The sequence below is a fragment of the Monodelphis domestica genome, chromosome 1 (genome assembly GCF_027887165.1).
Source record: "Monodelphis domestica isolate mMonDom1 chromosome 1, mMonDom1.pri, whole genome shotgun sequence".
Lineage (NCBI taxonomy): Eukaryota > Metazoa > Chordata > Mammalia > Didelphimorphia > Didelphidae > Monodelphis > Monodelphis domestica.
In genome coordinates this window covers 396256715-396280576 of record NC_077227.1, presented here as the reverse complement: position 1 = coordinate 396280576, position 23862 = coordinate 396256715, and the positions used below count along the sequence as shown (strand labels likewise).

Sequence of the window (23862 nt, the reverse complement as noted above, 5' to 3'; positions counted from 1 at the left end):
TGACTGCACAGGTATAATCTATATCAAACTGTTTGCCTTCTGGAAAAGGGAAGGGAGGAATTGGAGTAGGGGGAAAAAAAAGATACTCCATCTCCTGACAGGGCATTTTTAACAGGCTGCCCCCATACCTGCTCTTCTTTCCAGTCTCATCTCCACCTTTTGACTTTCTTCTATCTTAGCTAAAGTCCCACCTTCTAAAGGAAGTCTTTCCTGATGCCCAACAATTCTAGTGCCTTCTTAATCTCCAATTTATTCTGTTTATACCCTGACTGAATATAGTTGTATATATAGTTGTATAGGTGTATAAATGGAGATTTTGAACCCCAGACTTCAATCCCCAGAAGTCCTTGGTGTTTCCCAGAATTCCCTATAATCTCACCTGAGTCCCCAGGTTGGTGAGATCATAATTGGTATTTAACTGGCAGTAACACCTCCCTCTTTCTCTTCCATTCCATTGCAATGATGTAGTAAGTAAGCTAAGCGTGGGGATTTCGAGTCAGCTAATCAGCCATAGGCAAGTGGTTTTTATTTGTATCTTCTTTATTCCTTGATTTCTAATAATCCTTGATAAACCTCATAAAATATAATATTTTTGTTACTAGATACTAATTTAATTTTTACATTGGTTTGCAAGTTGTGTGAACTCCTTGACAACAAGGGCTATCTTCTGGTATTTCTATGTTTCACGACTCTTTTGCATAGTGCCTGGAATAAATGCTTATTGCCTGACTCACCACATACTTACATGTATCCAACTGAGTGAGACCTATGGGATTACAAAGTTCCATTGTATTTGTTTATATTATTTTTTCAAATATAGAGTAAAATATCACCTTACAGGTTCTTACTTATTAAAGTGTAATTGTTTCCTGTGAATGTCAAAATCATACAAGATTCATCTTTACATAACAACCTTCTGATTCAAGCAAGGCACAAAACAGGAAAATGGGCACTTGCCAAAGGTGTTTTCCAGAGTTATTACAAAGTCTAAATGGAAAAGAGATTACATATAATGAAGTAATCCAAATATTATTTATAAATGACAAAATGGTTACATCAAGCCTTAGAGTATTACACATCTATCCATGATAAGAGGTCAAATAACTAACTATTCACACTAAAAAAACAAAGTGGATGAAGAATGTTTATAGTTCAGAACGAGATATGCAGTTGGAAAGAAAACCTATAGAGATGATCCATCAGTAAATTTAACAGTGCAGTGAATAGGCAATGGTAAGGGCCCCCAAATTAAAAGGAACAAAATTGCTTTTAGTAAATCTGTTAATGACCCCGAGCATCTCCCTGAAACAAAGACACATTTTTAACATCAACATTCTTCTGCCTGAAGGCAATATAGGGTCCTATAGCAAGTGTGCTAAGCCTATATATAACATAAAGAACTACACAGAAGCAGCTATGTAAAAGTACTCAGATAAATGTGTGAGTGAAAAGGTTATATAGTTATGTAGCTAGAATAATAATAGAATAGAATAGAATAATAAACAGCCCATGTACTCTACTGGTATCCACATAATTTCAACTGATCTAGGAAATGCCCAATGTACAATAGAACCCCCATGGAAAATAATGTGAGCACACAGACAATGATTATACAGGAAAAGAAAATAATTTTACAGGATGGCTTACACTGTTGGGGATTACCCAGATTGATAAGATCATAGATCTATCAAAATATATTCATTTCAAAGTATGCTTTGAAATCTCAAATATGTCAACAAATTTCTGCATTCAACAAAGCTCTCCTAGACCCTTCTGACCTCCAAGAAAATGGACACAGTCTACTGATACCCATAAAAGCTGTTGTGGGTTTCCAATCAGACATGCTGTATTCATAACCAACAAACTAAAAAAGGGAAGATTTAAGGCAGGCTGATAACCGTTAAGTATGGCTGATTAAGCCATCTGGATTTAGAGCTGCCCAAAAGTCAAGAAGAGTATGCACTTTGGCAGCACATATACCAAAAGTCAAGAAAAAGAATATCTGTGCCACCAACTACGCAGAAAGGTCAAAAGGACCAAAAGGAGTCTCAAAGTTCTTATATTTTTCTTTTTAATCAGAGAAAATGTGGTAAGCAATAAACAACGATCACTAAAGGTATTCTTATTCAGGTTTTAGAGAAATATGCAAAATAAGTCAGGGAAAAATTCTTCACTGTGTATTTGGCAGAAATAGTAATGGTTCAAATAATTGCAGGAGCCCCTTCATTTTTTCTTGCAAAAAGGAAATAGTCTGTTTGAAATGGGACTGTTTTAGTTTTTTGAATTGTCAAAATGGGCCTGAAAACTGGTTTACTCAGAATAAATTGGTTGGAAGAGTTTTGGTGCCTCAGGGGAAGTCAAGATGGTATAGAAACACTAAGAAATGCAGATGTTCTCTCCTCCACAGAACTCTGCAAAAGAGAGAGAGGAAATGCACCAGGACAAATCCTGATGGAGAAACACAAAAACAAATCCCGAGTCATTTGTACAACTTAGCTTAACATAAGGAGGGAGCTAGAGAAGTCCAGAAAAATTGGGGAGAGGGTCTGGTCAGGAACATGCCTTTAAAGAATATTCTAGGGAGAGGCTGTGCACTAGAGCAAAACAGGGCCCCAAATCAACACCAGGGCACTACTAGCAGGACAACTTTGTTGCCCAATATCTAGTTTGGGGTCTTAGAACAAGAATAGATTGGAAGAGGCCCTATTATTTGGGCCAGTTTTTCAAGGTACAGGGTTCCTAGGTGATATATTTAGAATAGAAGAAGTTCAGAAACCACAGCAGAGAGTGGCTCACATCGTAGGAGAACTGAGTTTCAGTGCTACCATCTAGCCCAGCCAACAAGGGAACAACCATGGCAGGGATTCCAGACTAGAGGGGAACTGACAATCCTTTTAAGTCTGAAGCAACAGTTTTCCATATGGCTGATAGAAGCCACGTCTAGTAGCGGTCTACTGTTCTTTAGACCAAAGCCTAAGTGAGGAAATGGAACAGTGAAGACCAGAGAGACAGCAATCAGCCTTTACCCAAGATCAGCCCATTCTGAAAACAATGAATGCTTGTAGGGCCCAAGAGATCTTGACATGACACAACACTCAATACACAGGATTAGTCTAGACTTTCCCTCTTGAAGTGCAAAGAGCTTTACCCTAATATCAAGTCTGAAGTCAAGAAGTAGGTTAGAAAAATAAACAAACCAAAAAAACCCCAATCCCACCCAAGAGGAAAGCTCAAAATATAAACCAGGAAAGAAGAGAATAACCCCAAAATATCTAAAACCAAAGGCTCAGAGAAAAACACAGCCCAGGCAAAAATTCAAAGAGAATTTCTGGAAGAGATGAAGCAAAACTTTAAAGAAGTAAAAAAGTAAAAATGTTTTTGTCAATGAAGTGAGAGCACTTTTGGAAAAGGTAGAAAAGAGAAAAATAGAAGACAGAATTGGAAAGGGAATTAATCGCTTAGAAGGAGAATATAATCCCCCCTTGACTCAGTAACAAACTCTGAAAATTAACATGGATCAAATAGAAGTCCAATGATTCCATGGGACAAGATAAAAGATTAAATACAAATAAAATACTTAAAACAGAGAAAAAATGAAATGTTTCTTATAGGAAAAATAACTAAGATAGAAAACCAGACCAAGAAGAAAAAAAATTTAAGAATGACAGGACTCTATAAATGCCATGACTAACGCGCGCGCGCACACACACACACACACACACACACACACACACACACACACACACACACACGACATCATAGTTCAAGAAAATTAAAAGAAAACTGCCCAAGTGCCTGAGAACCAAAGGGCAGTATGGAAATAAAAATAATAGAAATAAGTCACACCCAAAGGAAATACCAAAATGAAAACTCTTGAGAAATATCTAATAGCCCAGAGCTTCTAGGAAAAAGAAAAAATGCCACAAGCAATGAGAAAGAATTCAAATACTGACTGAGAAGTCACATTCAGGATCACTCTTGATTTAACAGCTAATATCATAAATGAGTAGAGAATATGGAATATGATATTCCAAAAGGCCAAGGGTATGGGCTTTTGGCCAAGAATAACTTACTCAGCAAAACTGGGTATAATGTTACAGGAGGATAATAAACCTTTCATTAAATAAAAGATTTACAAGCATTCCTGATGAAAAGTTCAGAGCTGAAAAGAAACTATGGAGTTCAGGGGCAGCCAGGTGGCTCAGAGGATAATGAGCCAGGCCTAGAAATGAGAGGTCCTGGTTTAAATCTAGCCTCAGATACTTCCTAGCTGTGTGACCCTGGACAAGTCACTTAACCTCAACAGCTACAGCTGAGCTCTCATTATTCTGCCTTGGAATCAATGCATTGGTATCCATTCTAAGAGAGAAGGTAAGAGGTAAAGAGGGAGGGAAGGAGGGAGGGAGGGAGGAAGGGGAGTGATATGGTCAGACCAATGCTTTAAGAAAATTACTTTGGTAGCTGAATGGAAGGTGAGTTGGAGTGGGGGGAAGAGTTGTGACAAGCAGTCCCAGGATTCTCTGCAATAGCAAAAGCACAAGATGAGAGCCTGAACCAGAGTAGTGGCAGTGTCAGAAGAGAGATGGGTCTACATTTGAAAGATACTGTAGTGAAGAAATTGATAGGCCCTAGCAATAGATTGGATATAGGAAGAGTGAGGAATTGAATATAATATCTAAGCTGTGAGCAAGAGACTGGGAGAGTGGTGTTGCCCTCTATAGTAACAAAAAAAGTAGATAGAAGTGAAGATTTAAGGGGGGGAAATTAGTTTAATTTTGGATACACTGAGTTAAAGATGTCTGGAAGGAGGTTGGAGATGAGAGATCTAGGTCAGCAGGGAGGTCAGGACAGAATAAGTAGATATGAGAATCATCAGCATGAAAATGATAATCAGAACCAATGGAGCAGATGAGATCACCAAGGGAAGTAGTATAGATGGAGAAGAATAGAGGGTCTAGGACAATACCCTGAAAGACATCAATGTGTAATGGGTGTAATCTGGATAAGAATCCAGCAAAAGCACAACAAAAGAGGAGACAGAGAGGCAGGAGGAGAACCAGGGGAAAGAAGTGTTCTGAAAAAGAGATGGTGATGAACAGTGTCAAGACCTGCAGAGAGGTTGAGGAGGAGAATTAAAAACAGCTATTTGATTTGACAATTAGATCATTGGTAACAATGGAGAAAGTAGCTTTGGTGGAATGATGAACAGAAGCTAGATATAGGGTTAAGTACAGAAGAGAAAGTGGAGGAACTTATTTATAGATGGTCATTTCAAATAATTTAGCCACTAGAAGGATCAGGTAAGGGTTTTTTAATGATGGAGGAAAGGAGCAGTGATGGGAGATGTAGATATTGAAAATAAGGGAAAGAATGCGGATGACAGGCAACAATGTGTTAGAGGAAATAAGACCGAATTGAATCCCTAAAGCAAAATTGAGGGATTAGTTTTGGTAAAGAGCAAGGTCATCACAATGGATAAAGCTAGGTCTGTTGTCAAGAAGGTCTGGGTTCAAATCTGACCTCAGATACATCCTAGCTCTGTGATCCTGAACTCATTTATCTAGCCCTTGCCCTTTTCTTCTTAGGATTAGATTACTTAGAGATATTTAGTATCAATTCTAAGAAAGAAAGTAAAGGTTTTAAAAAGAAAAGTTAAGGCCACCTCATCATGTGAGATAAGGGTAAAGGAAGTACTGGCAGAATGTATATGAGTGTTATGTAATGAGGAAAAGGGGGAAAAAATCATGAGATATCCTACATTTCTTTTGAAAATATGAGGCCAAGTTCTGTGAAAATGGAATTATCCCCCCCTTTGTTTTTTTAACTTAGTCAGGAAACTGAAAATACTTTAGCATTGATTGTAAGGAAGTTCACACCTTTAGAGACAGGAAGTTGATCCCACAGGCAATGCCCCCTGGGCTGTACCAGACAAATTAAGGAACTATGATTAGTTCCTGAGGTGTGACATGGGATGGGAGAGAGCTGATGGGTAGAGAAAAACAAATATAAGCAGGGCCCAGGGGACTGCTCAGTCTCTTTAGTTTGGGTGACTTGCTTGAGTTGGTGGCACTCTGGCTGAAGGGACTCCTTCTTTTGCTGGTGGCCCTTGCTGAAGGAGGGTAATTTAGGGATGGGACCAGATGGATAGATTTAGGCCAGTATCAGAAGATTAACAAGTTTGGGAAGGCCAACAGAGCCCAGTGCAGGCAAAGCCTGACTCTAAGATGACACACACAGATCACTCAATAGCAGGGTTGGATGCTGGATTTATTAAACAAGGAAAGGTAAAATGGGAATTTGGGATAACCCTAAACTAATGTCAACTACCTAAATCCCCCCCAGATCTAAATATTTCTTCACAGAGATTTCTTCAGAGTGATTTTTCCTACTGTAATCCTACCCAACTGCCTAAGTCCCCAGTCCCTGATCTTGGCTAAACTAACCCCCCCTTAGCTGGTTTTAAGGAAAGGGTCTGCGTAAGCCTGATAAGGCCCAGGGTAAGTCCTAGATCCAAAAGGACCCAGGCTTGGTTTCACAATCAGAAGCCAGATGGTTCAGGATCACCAGGAAGATAAAACCGATCAGTAAAGCAGACAGGGCAACAGAGTAGCAGAGCAGTTAGAGCAGCTGGACAGCAAAACGGGACAGGGAATTCAGGGTAATATAGGGTAATATCAGCCACTAAGGAAAACCCAGTCATTCTCTCTAGGTCAAAACCAAAGAAAGACTATTAAACCTCAATTAACTGTCTCTCTCTTATTTTCCCATTCTAGAATTCTCTCCCTGTTACTCTCATGCCCCTACAAAGTTGCTCTAACCCCCTCTTCCTTATAACACTGGGTTGGCGACTGGGGCTGAAGAGGGACACTTAGTCTGGGAACTCTTGCTGAAGACTCACATTCCCACAGACTTCTGGCTGGAGATTGGAACCTGAGGGAGCCTTTGTCCGTGGTGAGCTGGATTCCATCAGATCAGCAATTGGGGTATTTAGCTAGGCAATTCTTTATCTCTTTCCTACATTTCCCTCTTTCTACTATCTCTAGTTTAATTAAACTAAATTGTTAAAGCTACTAATAGCATCATAATTTAATTGTAATTGGCAATTACAATTGGCAACCACACCCTTTTTAATTTTTACAGTTCTCAACTGGGAACATTGGAGAGGGAAAACATGGAAGTCTGAGAAGGGATGAAAATGTTTGGAAGAGCTGCTGGGGAGAGTGGGACAATGAGGTGATAAGGGAGGCACAGTAGAAATGCTCAGTAGCAGAGAGGGCCCAGGTGAATTAGTGTGACATAAATTTGTAATGGATGCAATCAGAATGGTTTTATGGTTATCACCACCTTAATTTGGCAGCACATGTGTAGGAGTGCTTCTAGGCTAAAGCTTTACAGGACACAATCACTGAAGGAGAGGGTGATAACCATAGGAGGACAGTGTAGAGCTGAACTGGTTCCCCAAAGAGTCAAGATAGGGAGAAGAATGGTATGGATAATGCAGGGGAGATGCAGTTCTGGGAGAAGACTGTGGGGTCTAGGCATTAGAGGGAAGGCCCAGAGTGGACAAAGTATAGAATTTGGTAAGGGAAGGCAGGAAGAGGGAGGGGTGGAGAGCCAATAGATTATGATTAGATAAGAGGATTCTTGAACCTGGAGATGAAACATCTGTGATTGCAAAATCATCTTTGTGGTTGAGGTGGAGTAGTTCATAGGAAATGAGCAGCTTGAAGTACTGCTGGGTGTCAGAGAGAGAATTAATATGTATGTTGAAGTCCTCTAGTATGAGGGCAGGAATTGAGGAGCAGAGAAAAAATCATGAACTAGGTTCTTAAATAATGAAGAAGGAAGAGGAGTGCCCTGAAGATGTGTGGATGACAGTTACCAGGATTCTGGTTGGGTGGTAGAGATGAATAGCTTGAACCTGCACCTTAAAGGAGAAGAGATTATTGAATGATGGAGATACTGAGAACATGGAAATGGCAATGGGGAGTAAGGAATATTTCTATTCCCCTGGTATTTGGTAAGAACAGAAGGACTGGTTCTGTTATGTCTTGATAATCTTAAGAGAAGAATCTGATGAGAGGGGAAGAATAAATGGAGGGAGTAGATAGGAGGCAAAGGAATATTACATAATTTGGGTGTAGAAGTAAACATTTACATAAACAAAGAGGAAGGGTTAAGGGAAACAGCTGATACTTCAACCTCACTTTCATCTGAACTGGTTCAAGAAAAGAAGAACACACATTCACTGTTGGGTACAATTATACTCAGTAGGGAAATGGAAATCAAAGGGGACAAGAGAGAAGGTATTAGAAAGAGGGTAGATAAAGGGAAGGATTAGTCTTAAGCAAAACAAAGGATCATAAAAATATTTGTAGCTCTTTTTAGGTGGCAAAGAAAAGGAATCTGTATGGATGAACAAGTTATGGTATATAAATGAGGTAATACTTTTGTGCTTTTAAAAAATGATGAAAAAAATGATTTCAGAGAAACCCGAGATAACTTTTATAAATTGATGCAGAATAAAGAGAAAGAGAACAATGTATGCGATGGTAAAGGCAACAACTTCAAAAGAATTAAATACTCTGAAAAGTCTAAGAACCAACCACAATTCTAGAGGTCTAATGATGTTAATGTACTATCACCTTCCTGAGAGTGAGGTAAAAAACTTAAGTACAGAATTGAAATAAATTTTCTTTGTATATGGCCACTATGAAAAATTTATTTTAGTTGACTACATATTTTTACTGTTTGGGATTTTTTTTAAGTCCTTAGTGGATAGGAGGGTGAGAATATGGATTTCTGCTAATTGAAAAAATTTGATGTCTTTTAAAAAAGTTTTAGTGCCTTTTCCTATTCAATTAAAATAGGCTTAGATTTACCGCCATACATTTAGCAGTTCATAACTATGTTTATTTTTTTGTTAGAACACTCTTATTTTTATGTGCTTGCTCTCATAACAATCCACTTATTCTACACGGAAAAGTTTTGTTCACCTCTTATTTCAGTAAGAAAATAGACTTGGGGTCTGAAAAACATGACAAGAAGAGTCTGAGAACCTGAGGAGACAGAGAACTTTAAATCAAAAAGTGCCAGATAATTTGCTAAATTGCTAGAAGGTGAGAATGTAAACTAAAATTATGAACTATCAACAATAATTTATATTTATTTAATGTACAAGTAAACAATCTAAGCTTTTGGTCTTAGGGTGAAATAAAGGGTCCTAATCTAGGGTAAGTGGAGGGAATAATTGATTGGATTATTGAAAACACTTAAATTACAATTTACTTTCAAAGAAATATTCTTTACTACTATTAAAAACAAAAGAAATTCAACAGTGTTATCTACAGTAGCTGTGGAAGGTCTCAATACAAAAAGCAATAATTAAGTGCTTACTATGAGCTACAAGAATTGGGATTAACTGACAGAGCACACTTTCAACTCCTATATTTTACAAAAGGAAATTAAAAGCAAAAGATCCAAAAGTGATTTGCCTAAATAATTCAAAATAGCCACCTAAAATTTGTAACAGAATATGTCACTTTCCAAGCACTCAAAAATGGAATGGGTAGGTAGGGGTTGCGTTGTTTGTGCGTTCACATTCCAGAAACTAAGTTTTATAGATATTCTCCTACCTTCTCTGAATCTGTACTCACATCAAAGTGATGATTGAAGCTAATATAAATTCTAACTTAGCACAAATTACTAATTAGTAGGATTCATGCCAATAAAGTTTTAGTTTATTATAAGCACTCACAAAAATTCTTTCCTCTAAAACTGAGACTGAGTATACAGGCAAATATTTAGAAAATCATCCTGAATATGTAACCCTAGAAATCTATACCTGGAGGATCTTGGCAAATATAGCAGATGTATTTCTCAGGCACGTTGTCTTCTAGCAAACCCATGCACACTCCATGCTGCCAGCATTGACATTCTTCACACTGCAGAAATTAAGCAACAAAGTCAGATTGCAGAGATGTCAAATGCATTCTAATGACAACCAACCTGGGAAGCCTTTCCTTCACACCATCTGTAGGCTCGTTAATAACAGGTTAAGTCTTTGACACACGGTCTGACAGCATTCACACAGGTTCTTCTCATTTTTGTTCATGTTTTAACAGAAAATTATCAGTCAACCAAGAAGGGGGAAGCAAAATCAACTAATCAAAGGCTTTCAAATGTCTCAACATTAATTATAGATATCCAAATACACAATACAGTGCCTCCCTTAGGGAACTCATGACATTATTAGAGAAAAATAACATACATGAAATAATATAATAAAATAAGCACAACTGAGTGCCTTTTAAAGGAGTTCAGAAATAGGAATGATAAAAACAAGGAGGGATAGAGGCATACTTTATGAACAAAGTGAGCCTTTAAGTGGGCTTCAAAGAATAGGGTAATTTCATAGCAATATTATTTGATATAATGTTTTCACACATACTTGAAATCACAAATTAAAGTGATGTTTTGGGTGTTTTTTTAACCTTTACCTTCCATCTTAGAATCAAAACTGAGTACTGAGTCCAAGGCAGAAGAGTGGAAAGGACTAAGCAATAGATGTTAAATGACTTGCCTTAGGTTCACTTAGTAGGTAATATCTGAGGTCAAATTTGAACCCAAGGCCTCCTATCTCTAGGCCTGGCTCTCCACCCCACCCCACAAGTGACATTTTTTTTTTAAACCCTTACCTTCTGTCTTGGAGTCAATATTGTGTATTGGCTCCCAAGGCAGAAGAATGGTAAGGGCTAGGCAATGCGGGTTAAGTGACTTTCCCAGGGTCACACAGCTGGGAAGTGTCTGAGGTCAGATTTGAACCTAGGACCTCCAGTCTCTAGGCCTGATTCTCAATCCACTTGAGCCACCCAGCTGCCCCCACAAGTGACTTTCAAAAGAGTTTTACATATGGGCTACACAAGGCAATGCATCTTAATTTACCTCTAATACTGTCAAAATGCTACATACCAAGGTGGGGTTTTTGTTGCTAAAATGGCTACTTTTATTACATCGGTATCTAACTCCTATCCCTACGGTATAGCTGTGTGTAAATCCTTGAAAACATGTGTAATTTGAATCAAATTAATGTGTAAAAGTCAAAAAGAGATAATTTCAGCCCAATAAAAGGAGAATTTTCTAGCAAATATAGCTCTTAGAAACTATAATGAATCACCATATGAACTAAGGAGCTTCCTATCAATGGAGGTATTCAAGAAATTAAATAAAAATCTATCAGATATGCTGTGGGATTGGTTCATAAACCTATTTGGAAGGGGATTATTTGGATCTCTAAGTTCTCTTCCAACTCTAAGATCCTAGGAAGGATCTGGGATGTGTGGAAGGCATTAAAGCATCCAAATAATGCACCTAAAATGACTAAAGGAATGATTTATTTTAAAAGCTTTTAAAATATTAGTAGATTTTTTAAAAAGTCGTTTCTCAACATAAAGAATAAACAAACTTTTAAGGTCTTACAAAGCACCAGGCACCAAATATAAAAAGCCAAAAGTAACATTCCCAATCCTAAAGACATTTACTTTCTATGATGGGAGACAAAATGTAAATATTCAGAGGTATATGCAAAAGATATATAAGGCAACTTTTGAGGGGGAATGGAATAGCAGATAAGGTGATCAGAAAAGGCCTCATGTAGAAGGTTGTGCTTAAGTTGAGTTTTGCTGGAAAACAGGTTTACTAAGAGGTAGAAAAGTGGAGGGAGTGCATTCTAAGGAAGGGGGAAGGAAGGTCAGTAAAGCTCTTGGAGAGAGGAGATAGAGGATCATCTATGAGGAACAGTAAAAGGTCAGTCTGGCTGGATCATAGAGTGTAATAAGAGGAGTAATGTGTAATAAAGCTGGAAAAGTAAATTGGTATAACATCATGAAGGCCTTTAATGCCAAAGAGTGAAGTTCACCATTAATCTTAGAGGAGCTCACTAACTTGAGAAGTGATATGGTAAGGCCTGACTTAAGAAAATCTCTTTGGAGCCATGTGAAGGTTGAAATGGAGTAGGATAGATACTTGAAGAAGAGAAACATTATAGGAGATCATATTTATCCTCTCTGAGACCCAGATAAATCTAACAAAAACACTAAAAAAATACCATTTTAGAAAAGTTAGATTTGATAAGACTACTCAAAAATGTTGAATGGGAATGAAAACAAGTATACCATTTCTCAGCTAGGCAAGGCTTCTTTAAAAAAGTTAACATATAGGGCACAGAAATTATCAAATACAGAAAAGTAGACATATTAAGTGCATCTTTAACTATCATAATGCAATAAAAATTATATTCAATAAAAGACTTTTAAATCAAATATTAAAAATTAATTGAAAGTTAAAGAACTTAATCCTAACAAGTATACAAAAAAAATAGAAAGAATCAATTACTTTATTAAAGATAATGACAACAATAAATTACATACCACATTTTGTAGGATGTAGCCAAAACAATATGTAGGGGAAAATTTATATCTCTAAATATTTATCAATAAGGGGGGAGGGGAGCAGATAACCATGTTGAGCATATAACTTTAAAAAATATCATAAAAACAAAAAATTAAGAAAAACTTTTATTATTCTAATATATTAAAATTAGAAAATTTTTAAACAAAAATTAAACACCAATAGAAGTCCTGAAGATCAAGGAAGAAATTAATAAAAATTGAAAGCAAAAAAAGAAAACTGAATAAATAAAACTAGAAGCTGGTTTACTCAAAACAAAACAACAGTTAAGCTACTACTATCTGATAATTTAAAAAAGAAAGCCAAATTGTCAGTATCAGTACTACATAAATTATTTTTTTTAAAGATTTAAAAGGGAGCCCAATAAAATCCTTTCAATGGCACAAAAATAAGTTTGATCACAAATTCAAGGAGAGTCAAAACAGTGAAAGAAAACTATAGATCCTAATGATACTGATGCCAAATTTTCAGTAAAATATTAATAAGGAGACCACAACACTAAATCACAAAGATTATATACAATATGCAGATTGACCTTATATCAAGAATAATAGGTTATGTTCAACATGGGAAAATTCTAGACATAAGAGACCACATTTATAACAAAAACAAAAAATCATTATTATTTTCGCAGATACAGAAAAAGTTTTTGCCAAAATATAACATTCATTTCCATTAAAAAAACAAACACATGCTAAAAAGCACATGAAGAAGATTTCCTTAAAATGGTTAAGTAGTATATCTACTTATAATTAAGAGCTAGCATTATCTGTGATGGGAATAAGTTAAAAAGACTTTAAAATTAGGGATCAAACAAGGATGTCCATTATCAACATTATCATTTAATATGATACTAGAAATGCTACCATAGAATAAGGCAAGAAAAAGAAACTGAAGGACAAAGCAAAGCCAAAAAAAACCCCCAAACTATCACTTTTTTCTCACTCAACTTACCAAGACACACATAGGAATTAATTGAACAAATAAAGACCTAAATAAAACAGAGTAATATAATTGCTCAAGTAGACTGAGCCAATATTAATGAAAATGACAATACTTCCTAAACTAATTTATTGAGTACCATACCAAACCACCCAAAAGCTTACTTCAGAGAAATAAAAATAATAATAAAATTCATCTAGAGTAACATAAAGTCAAGATTATCAAGGGAATTAATGGAAAAAAAAAGTAGGGGAAAAAGGAGGAAGCTGAACCACCAAATCTCTTACAATATTACAAAATTATAATTGTCAAAACAATTTGGTACTGGGTAAGAAAAAGGTTGATTAGTAGAACACAATATACAGAAGCAAACAAATACCTGTTACCTAGTGTTTGTTTGACAAACCCAAAGACTCCATATATTGAAGCAAAAACTCATCATTGAACAGAAAACTATTGAAAAAACTGGAAAAGTAGTCTGGCAGTAACTAGTAATAATATTTCACACTGTATATATATATATAGGTAGGCTCAAAATGAGTATATGTATATAATTCAGATATAAAAGGATGACATCATAAACAAATTAAGGGAGCATGAAAAAATTTAATTACCTGTTCAATCTATGGATAGGGAAAGAGTTCATGACCAAATAAGAGATAGAGAAGAGGGTGGGAAGTAAAATGGACAAGTCTGGAATACATAAAACTAAAAAAGTTTTGCACGAACAAAAGCAATGTAGCTAAAAGTGGATAAGAAACAGAAAACTAGAAAAAAATCTTTGCAATTTCCATGATTTCTCATTTCTAAGCTATATAGGGATCTGATAACAAATTTATAAGAATAAGCCATTCCCCAATTGATAAGTCATCAAAAGATATATGAATAGGCAGTTTTCAAAGAACAAGATCCAAGTCATTTATAACCATAAGAAAAAATATTCTAAATCACTAATAACTAGAGGAATGCAAATTAAAATAACTCTCATATAGCACTATATGCCCATCACATCAACAAAATATTTAAAAAGCAGAAATGGCACATACTGGAGGGGCAACAAGAAAATAAGTATTTTAAGGCACTGTTGATGGAAATGTGAAGTCCAACAATTTTGGAAAACAACATGGAACTATGTCCCAAAAGTTATTAAACTATGTATATCCTTTAACTAAGTGGTATTACTACCAGGTCAATACATTAAAGAGATCAAAGAAAGAGGAAAAGGACCCATATGGACAAAAATATTTATAGTTGTCATTTCATGGCAGTAAAGAATTAGAAACTGAGGGGGTGCCTATTTCCTAAGGAATGGCAGAAAAGGGTATCATATATAAATCCAATGGAATACTATTGTGCAAAAAGAAATGAAGAAGGGGATAATTCAGAAAAACCTGTGAAAACTTGTATGAATTGATGCAGAATGAAAGGAGTGGAACCAGAACAATTTATATAACAATAATAATGTAAAGACAAACAACTCTAAGATTTAATCAATATAATGACCAACACACAATTCCAAAGGACTTATAATAAAACATGCTACTCATCTCCAAATAGATGATAGATTGACTTTGGGAGCAGTCCAGCGGTCTCCCTGAGGGTGAGGGCTCACTCCGTTTACATGTGACAATCCAGTCAAGTAATGGAGATGAGAAGTCACTGTGTACTCAGACCCACATGCATAAGTGTCGCACAGTGTTCTGCCATAGCACGGAGGTTCATTTATTATACAGGGTTTTAAGTATATACTTCTTTGGCACACAATCAATTTTCTACATATATATTTCCATGGAACTTAACAACAAGGTCTTGCGTAGCCTAAGGAGATAGTCAATGAAACACTGTTGCTATAGATGAATGACATAGACAGGGTGATCTAGAGGTTAGTTCTCCCTGACCTAGGACAATCATTGTTACTTTTGATCAGCTTTCACAATTAATCACAATTACTTAGGAAATGGATAACAAAACATTTTGTAGCTAGGTACAAGTTTAGAGGGCAATTTAATGACAGGCCAAATTTGGGGTTTTCCTCAAATTTACAAGTTCTATTTTTCTTGTGTTATTTTAAAGCAGCTGGCAATGTTGCCTGGTTTCTGTCTATAAACAGAATTCAGTGGAGTGTGTCTTGAAGGTGATTGATGTTCTTGGTTTGCTTGGCTTATAATGGGAGTGAATGTAACTTCTGTGGAGAAGGAAAGGAAAGGAGGGGGCCAATGGGTAGTGATCTCTAGGTTTTAATTCTGTGAATGTAATCTTTTAGGGTAATTGTCTGGGGGGATTAAGGTGGGATATATGTTTATTGATCCTGTAAGTATTTGCTCTCATATTATTTCTCCTGTATTGGGCAGGGAATAATAATCATAACAAGTCCATTAATTAGGAAAGTTGGAGAGAGAGAAGTCACAAAAGGGGATCAGTGGGGGCTTCATGCCTCTGGGGGCTGCCTTGCAGATGCCATTTCCCCAGACTGTGACCTTGTCAGCCAGTGAGGGTATAATGGCCTCCAATGGATTGAGACTACAGATAAAGCATTTTTTCTTTTTTTTTTGGGGGGGGGTGGTAGGAATAAAGGGTAGGAGGGCAAGGAATGGGAAGTATGGAAACATGGTTAATGACAGAATTTGTTTTCCTTGACTAATTGTATTTGTAACAAAAAAAAAATTTTTTTTTGGTCTTAATTTGGGTGAGAAGGGAGAGGAAGGAAATTCAGAACTGAAAATAAAATTGAATTTTAAAAAAGAACATAAATACCTAGAAAGAAGGTTCTCTTCTGAGGGCTTGAAGAGGGGAAACAGAAAGGAAAGGTAAAGGGAGGAAGGGGATGAAACCTACTATCTTTTTTTTTAACATACAAAGTTTATTAAAAATAGCTTGCAAGTGAAACATAGTAGAGATGGGAAACTACAGAAGTTTTGATACTTTTTTTCATAATAATACACAATTATGAAAAGTACTTTTACATATATGTTCACATTTTATTTGACTGCTAAATGATGGCCAAATCCACTTTTGGTTAACCATTTATGTGACACCTACTATTTCTTATAACTGGGGAAAGTGAGAATACCATCTAAACAATGAATTGAATAAAGTTGGGCTGAAAGAATACACAACAATCTCACATACACAGAGAGATAGATATAAACATACACACAGATTTCTATAGAAATACCACAAATTCAACATAGAAACAGGCAGGGATAGAGAGGGCTTAAAGCAGAAGCTACTAGGGAGCTACAAATCACAAAGCAAAACAAACTTCCTTTCTTCCTACTCCTGGAGCTCACCATATTAATGATGAACTTAGTTGAACATAGTATTATAGTTGAACAAAACCCTGATCAGGCCTGGCCAACTGTATTTATGAATTCCTGAGTTCAAGAGATCAAGCCGCAACAGCACAACTAGAGATTCATTTATGCCACTGTATTTATGAATTCCTGAGTTCAAGAGATCAAGCCACAACAGCACAACTAGAGATTCATTTATGCCACTCACTCCCAATTTACACTGAAATGGAAGTTCCTCAAGGGTAGAATTGGCTTCATCACTATCTTTGATTCCCTAATACTCAGTTCAAAGTATTACATAAAACACACACATTAATATTTGGTGAACTGAAAATGCCTTACTCCAGATTCACCACAAGGAAAAAAAAAGAATACTGCTTCTAATTTTCCTTTAAATTGTATTCTCATGCTAGGAAATGATACAACCATTGAAAAAATTGGAATTATGCAAATAAAGTGACTGTCCTTACCCTTTGTAGTAGAGATTTTTATTACTGAGCTGATGCACCAAGAAAGTCATCAATAAGAAGAAAGGACTTTTTTGTGGTTGTTAAAAACTGGAAACAAAGTATATACTCATTAATTGGAGAATGGCTAAGCAAATTATGCTACATGAATATAATGGAGTATTACTGTGCTGTAAGAAATTATAAATGTAGTGAATCCAGAGAAGCCTGGATTTATATGGACTGATACATAGTGAAGTAAGCAGAGCCAAGAAAATAAAATACACCACAACTACATCAATGGAAAGAAAAACCACACTCAAAAACCAAACAAACAAAAAAACAAAAAAAATCTGAATATAATGAAATTATAAATGTGCAAAACATGAAGAGATATGAGAAGACAATGCCAGTGGAGGTAGAAGTCTGCAGGTACACATGGCTCATGTTTTCAGACTTTTTTCAATGTAATCATCAGTTGATTCCTGCCCCCTCCTCTAAAATATTATTGGGATTATATTATATAGGATGGTTCTCTAGGAGAGGAAAGGATCTTTGGGATAACTGGTATCATTAACACATTTTTAAAAAACATTGTATACACATACCTGAATCATAAAGTCATTTTCTTCCTGGACCTCACAAATGCACCGGACAATTTCAAAATCAAAGTTGTCTTCTCCATCAGGATCATCATCTGGATTAGTGGTCACATCAATATCATGGCTACAGTCTTCATCACTCCAGAGAAAACTCTCTGAAGAAGAATCACTCACATTATCATCTTCTGTGGTAACTATGTAGTAAAGAAATGGCAACTGCTTAGTAAATGTTCTTTGGATGAAGGAATGAATACTTGCTATCATACAACTCTATTAATATCATTTTACAATTATTTACAATTTTGCAGTTAACAAAGCACTTTACATTGCATTTTTGCATGTTATCCACAAAACAGCTGTATAAAAACACCCACTACATACAAGGCATTGTGTGAAGTACTTTGTGAAGTGTTTCTTTTCATTCTCAGAACAATCTTGTGAGATGGATACTATTAAGATTCTCATTATACAGTTAAAAGAAACTGAGACAGAAACGAGGTTGTGACTTGCGCAGAATAACATAGCTACTCTAAGTGTCTGTCTTCTTAACTCAAGACCCAGTATTCTATCTACTGCATTAATTAGCGGAATATAAAAGTATCTACTATTGAAATATATCCCCATCTCACAGATGAAGAAAATTAAGATTCAAAAAGGTGAAAAGAAATGATTATGATCACATAGTTGATGAGACGGGAGAGTGTGAATTTCAAAACTACTCCACCCTGTTCAGACCATTCTTTGGAGGATGGGATTTAGCTATTTCCTGATCAATGACAATGAAGATACTTGGAGTAACAGAGTCAGGTCTTGGAAACTGCAGTCTCCACCCTACTCAGGTAGAGATTAGGAAGGGCTGCAGCAAAACTCAAGATTTAATTATTTGAGAATATGGGCCTCAACAGACATGTGCAAAAAAAAGGACAGACCTCTGGGCGGTCCTAGGTCAAGCTAGAGCGACCATTGGGACTTGTGAGGCACAGGAAGTGAGGTAGGGAATAGCCTCTTGAATTGTCTCACTTCTTGGGGACAGAGCGAGATGGGAGTTCCTTCTAGGAGCTTGAGCAGGGAGGAGGCCCGCAGACAGCTTCCCTTGAGATCGATCACGTGAGTCAAGGACTGATTCTTCTTCTCTACCTTGGCCCCTTTGGGCCTAATCTCCCTCTGCCTTGGCCAGAGGTTGAGTAACCCCTTTCCCTTTTCTCCTCTGTCCTTCTCTCCCTCTCCCTTTCTTATTCCCATTGTGATTAAACCACCACAAATTCCATTCTGACTTTAGTGTTTCATTTTTAGGAATTTCATAAGTAAATTCCTTGGCGGCCATAGTTTTAATATTATAACAATCTTTAAAGGTGAAATTTTCACCATTACAAGAGCAAGGAATAAACAAACTAAATATCTCAACCCAAGTATCTGTGTCCATAGTACCATAAAAGATTTTTTCTTTTTTATGACTCCAAATCTCACTTCTCCCCATCTCACTCACTTCCATCCACCTGGGTTCTGTTCACAGTAAGGCTTGATGCTCTGATTTATTAAAAAGTTTAAAATATTATGGATATAAGATTTAACATTATAAAAGAGTGATAAATACTAAGATCCCCTCTACCCAGCTCCTGTTCTGAGTCCAGTAGCTTGGTCCATGTCCATCTTCCTCTTGTGCAGTGAAACTGAGGTTGAGAGGTAGCTACGAAATTGGTTATTTATTTTAAAAGTACAAATCTAGAATTATCTTTCTAGTGCTAGGGTGCTGCCTTGTTTACTGTTCACAAAGCTGAAGAATCATGCTAATGTCTTTTGTCACCCTGGCTATTAATTTTTATTAATCATATTTCCCACCAGGAGCATGAACAATCAAAGGCAACTACACATTTTTGTTTTCCTTTGTCTTTAATTGGCTTTTATTCCATTTTGAGTTTCTTACACTAAAAAGTGCTGGGAGCCATTAGGCCATGATGTTTTGACACGGTCACTGGTGGAAACCAGGAGATCACAAAGTGACTCCTTGGCAGGATGGAATTGCCTACTTAGCCCTCTCTGTATGATTTCTCTCATACTAATGGAATTGACATGATTGTTGTCCTCTCCCTAGTCTCAGAAAAAATAATATAAGAGCAAAATGCTTGTATACTCTCCCCAAAAATATCACCAAAAGATCAGACTCTCAAAATCAAACCCAAAAGACCATCATGGGTTAACTTTTACTTAGGTATATAATTCCCAGCAAAATCTGTACCCACAAACCATGCCCAAATGTCCCCTATTCCCATGCTCTGAAACTTATTCTCCTAAGCCAGTACATAAATCACTCATAAGGAGAGGTCCATACAAAATGCTTTGGTATACCATGCTTCATCATGCCTTGGTGACTTGATTTTATCAACCAAAACTCTCCTTGAAAAACTCCCTAACAAACCTTGAAAAATGATCAGCCTAATATTAAATCTGAATTGTGTTCTCAGTACCCCTCTGATCTCTCAATTTCACTGCTATGATTGTTAATTGTCTTCAGGACTTCTAATGATCTATTTTTATTCAAGGTAATAAGTGATTTTCCTTGATTATAAGCTCAAAGTTCCTCATAGGTTAATGATAAAATTAAGTCACCTGTGATGAAATAATTTATCTTGTGTAAAATCTTTGTATATCCTGTCAGAATTAATAATTACAATATAAGAGTATAGAATGATCTCAGAATGTTAATCAAATGATTTGTTAAAAGTTAATGTATGGGGCAGCTGGATGGCTCAGTGGATGAAGAGCCAGGCCTAGAGATGGGAGGTCCTAGGATCAAATCTGGACTCAGACACTTCCTAGCTGTGTGACCCTGGGCAGGTCACTTAACCCCCATTGCCTAGCACTCGTCTGCCTTGGAGTCAATATATAATATTGACTGCAAGACGGAAGGTAAGGATTTAAAAGAAAAAAAAGTTAATGCATCACTTATCCAATTATCTGTACTCGAACATATATGTTGAATAATGTAGCTGTGTGCCAAGAAAATGGGTATAAAAATAAAGGCTAAACCTGGGAATGATGAAGCTGCCATTTCATGCAGAACTTTGCCCCAGGCTGATACACATACAGCTGCCTTCCGTCTTTCATTTCCACCTAGTTGCTCTACCTGCCGAGGATCCTCTACTACGGCTAAAAAGTTTGCAGGTAAATTTACCTAAATATCATAGATTTGCCCACTTTCACATATAAAGTCCTTTCTCTTCTTTCTTTTTCTTTTAAGTTTTATTGATGTCTTTTGCTTTTATACCAAGGCATATCTAGGACATTATCACTCCAACCAAACCTCCAGTATATTTCATTGTAAAAAAGAAAAAAAAAACTTAAAAACAAAGTTTTTACCACTTCTGACCCAGTATGAAAAAAACATGCAATTCCTTACAAATCTTCTGCCTTGGAATTGATATTTAGTAACAATTATTCACAAGGTAAGGTTTTTGTTTTTTGCTTTTTTAAAGAAAAAGTAGGCATTGTCCCATACCCAACATTACCCATACTTCCAGCTAAAGGCCCCTTTCCTTCCCTTTTTTAAAAATGTGGCTCCTAGTTCAGTTTTATATTTCGTACAAGGCAAGGAAAGCTTAGATAATAATTATACACATGCAGAAGGAAAAAGCAGCCAGCAGGGTTCTCCCAGGCTCCTAACTCCTAAAAGGTTCTCATTTTTTCTGTTATCTCCTAGGAGGACTAGTATGAAAAATATTCAACATCGTTATATTTTCTACTAGTAAATGTTTTGAAAAAGTCAGAATAATTATAAGAACTGATCTTTTGTTCAAATCACACAACCTAGTTGAGATATTGTAAACAACCAAGCCAGCTAAATTTAGTACACAGTCAGCTATTTTAAGTGCCAAGGGCATTAAAGAATCACACAATCTCAGAATTAAAAGGATTCATCTTGCTAGGAAATGAAAGCAGCATTTTTCTGGAAGAATTCTTTACTAAAGAAATGTGTCTGTCAATTGGGGCTAATTTAGGCAATTCCCAATAAAAGTCCTTACTTCTAAAGAAATAAACCCTCCATAAACTTGAATTCTGAGTAACCTTATAGATGGATTACCAACGATATATGTGTAAAACCCAGTGGAATTGCTCATTGGCTATGGGTGGGGGGTGAGAAAGAACAAGAATCAAGTAACCATGGAAAAGTATTCTAAATTAATTATTTAATAAACAAACTATTAATAAAGAAAAAAACTTAGGTGGTTCAGAAGGTCTGGGCTTTCTATTTGGAATATGAATACCCTCTTCATATTTCTAAGCCAAATAAATAGGACATAAATGTTCATTCTTACCAGGTATTTTTCCTCTTTCTTGGTGATTTCCGGAATCAGAGATATGGACTGATGTACTCAGAGGAGTACCAGACTTATTTGAGGAACTACACCTGGTAACAGCAAATGGTTTGGGAGGTGAACACTCTTGTGAAGCATCACTAGCATCCTCACTGCAAGAGTATTCTGTAAGTAAAACAAGATCAGGAGTTAACGATACTATATGACATATAAAGTTGTACTAAATTTAAATAAGCAGCATGTACATGGTATAATTTGTGAATTTCAGAATTTTGTGATACAATCTTCAATTATATAGAAAGATTTTCATCCAAAATACTTCTAGAAATTCACATAAAGGCTTACTCCTCTTTAAGAGTGGCTGAACATGACTGAGAGTGAAGCCTTCTAATATTGGGAGTGTAAGAACAATCAAGCCCTCAAGAATCAGCCCTTTCTTTAGGTACAAACTTGTTAGCAAACAAACAACACAATATTAGATTTTTTGATTATCATTATTTTTATGTCAACATGAATCTAGAGCAACAGATATGAATCTTATAAGGAATAAACTTACAAAAACTAACCAGATCTCAAAATTAAAGGAGACAAATCTCATCTAGTCTGGATTCCATAACCACAATTAAGGACTACCTTAACACTGAGTTACATGTTTGGGGAAGGGGTGAGATTTACTTCTACTGAACTCATTTTGACAAATTACAGCATCCTGAAATTGAGCAAAGATATACTCTGCCAGTTCATCTCTATAGAGATTAGGTAACAAATTTGAATTCATTGCCCAAACTTAAAGAAGACTAATTCCATATACCCCTCTATCATATTTAAATACAAATAATTTTTCCACAAGGGAAAAATATTACCAGGCTTAGATTTCTTTTTCTTTTTCTTTTTCTTCTTCGACTTTAATCTTACGAATTCTCTGAACTTCTTTTCTTTGTTCTTTTCCTTGTCTTTTACAGCTAGGAGAGAAAATAATTTTACACATTTTAAATCTACCATGTCATTCAGCTTTTTCTTCTCTGATTTCTGATTCTTATTCCTTTTTCCAACTGCTGTTAGGGATACCACTATCCTTTTTGATCACCTGGATTTGCAGCATTGGTGTCACCCTCAATTCCTCATTCACCCTATATATACATAATCCATTGCTACATCCAGTGATTTCCTTCTTCACAACATAAATTTCCCTTTTTCTCTGCTCACACAAGAAAGCGTAGGCCCTTATTACCTCTTAAACATATAACTGAAATAGGCTTTAAACTGGTCTCCCTGCCTCAAGTATCTTGCCCTCCCCATCTAACATAGTTGTCAAAGTGACTTTCCTAATGTGTGAAGAGAACCCTCTACCAGGATCATGCATGGGGTCCTATCTGTGTCCTTGCACTCCTAGTTAAGTCATCTAGTGTGGCTTATGAGACTGAGTTTGATCCAGACAGGTTTGAATTTGACCCAGAAGGGGGAGGGAGATAAAAAGGTTGGAGACAATTAAGTAGGGTCTTTTTTTCATCAGTGACCAGCCAAAAAGAAGGTGGCTGAGGTAGCCATGTTGAGACCATGTGGCTAAATGGAATAGGCTTTTCTCTCTAATTCTCTGCTTTTACCTATCCAAGTAAATTCTAATAATTTTTTTTATTTATGAAAAATAAGGACCATAATCCTAATTTTATTTCTTACACTAACACAGAAGTTTAATAATGTCACCTTCTACTCAGTAAATTCCAGTGGTTTCCCATTACCTCAAAGATTAAATATAAAATCTTTTGTTTAAAAGTTCTTCAAAATCTGGCTTTTTCAG

The 23862-nt window shown here is 36.2% G+C and overlaps 1 protein-coding gene across 5 annotated transcripts in view; it reads right to left on the bottom strand.

Moving 5' to 3' along the window:
- PHF20 (PHD finger protein 20) overlaps nt 1–23862 on the bottom strand; it is a 149332-nt gene that overhangs the window by 18087 nt on the left and 107383 nt on the right. For all 5 annotated transcript variants that reach the window (XM_056811793.1, XM_056811792.1, XM_056811795.1 and 2 more), the window contains 4 exons: nt 22928–23026; nt 22065–22229; nt 17758–17945; nt 9845–9944 (listed from right to left, as the gene is read on the bottom strand). In XM_056811793.1, the coding sequence (XP_056667771.1) occupies nt 9845–9944; nt 17758–17945; nt 22065–22229; nt 22928–23026 (552 nt within the window). The remainder of the gene's footprint in view (nt 1–9844; nt 9945–17757; nt 17946–22064; nt 22230–22927; nt 23027–23862) is intronic.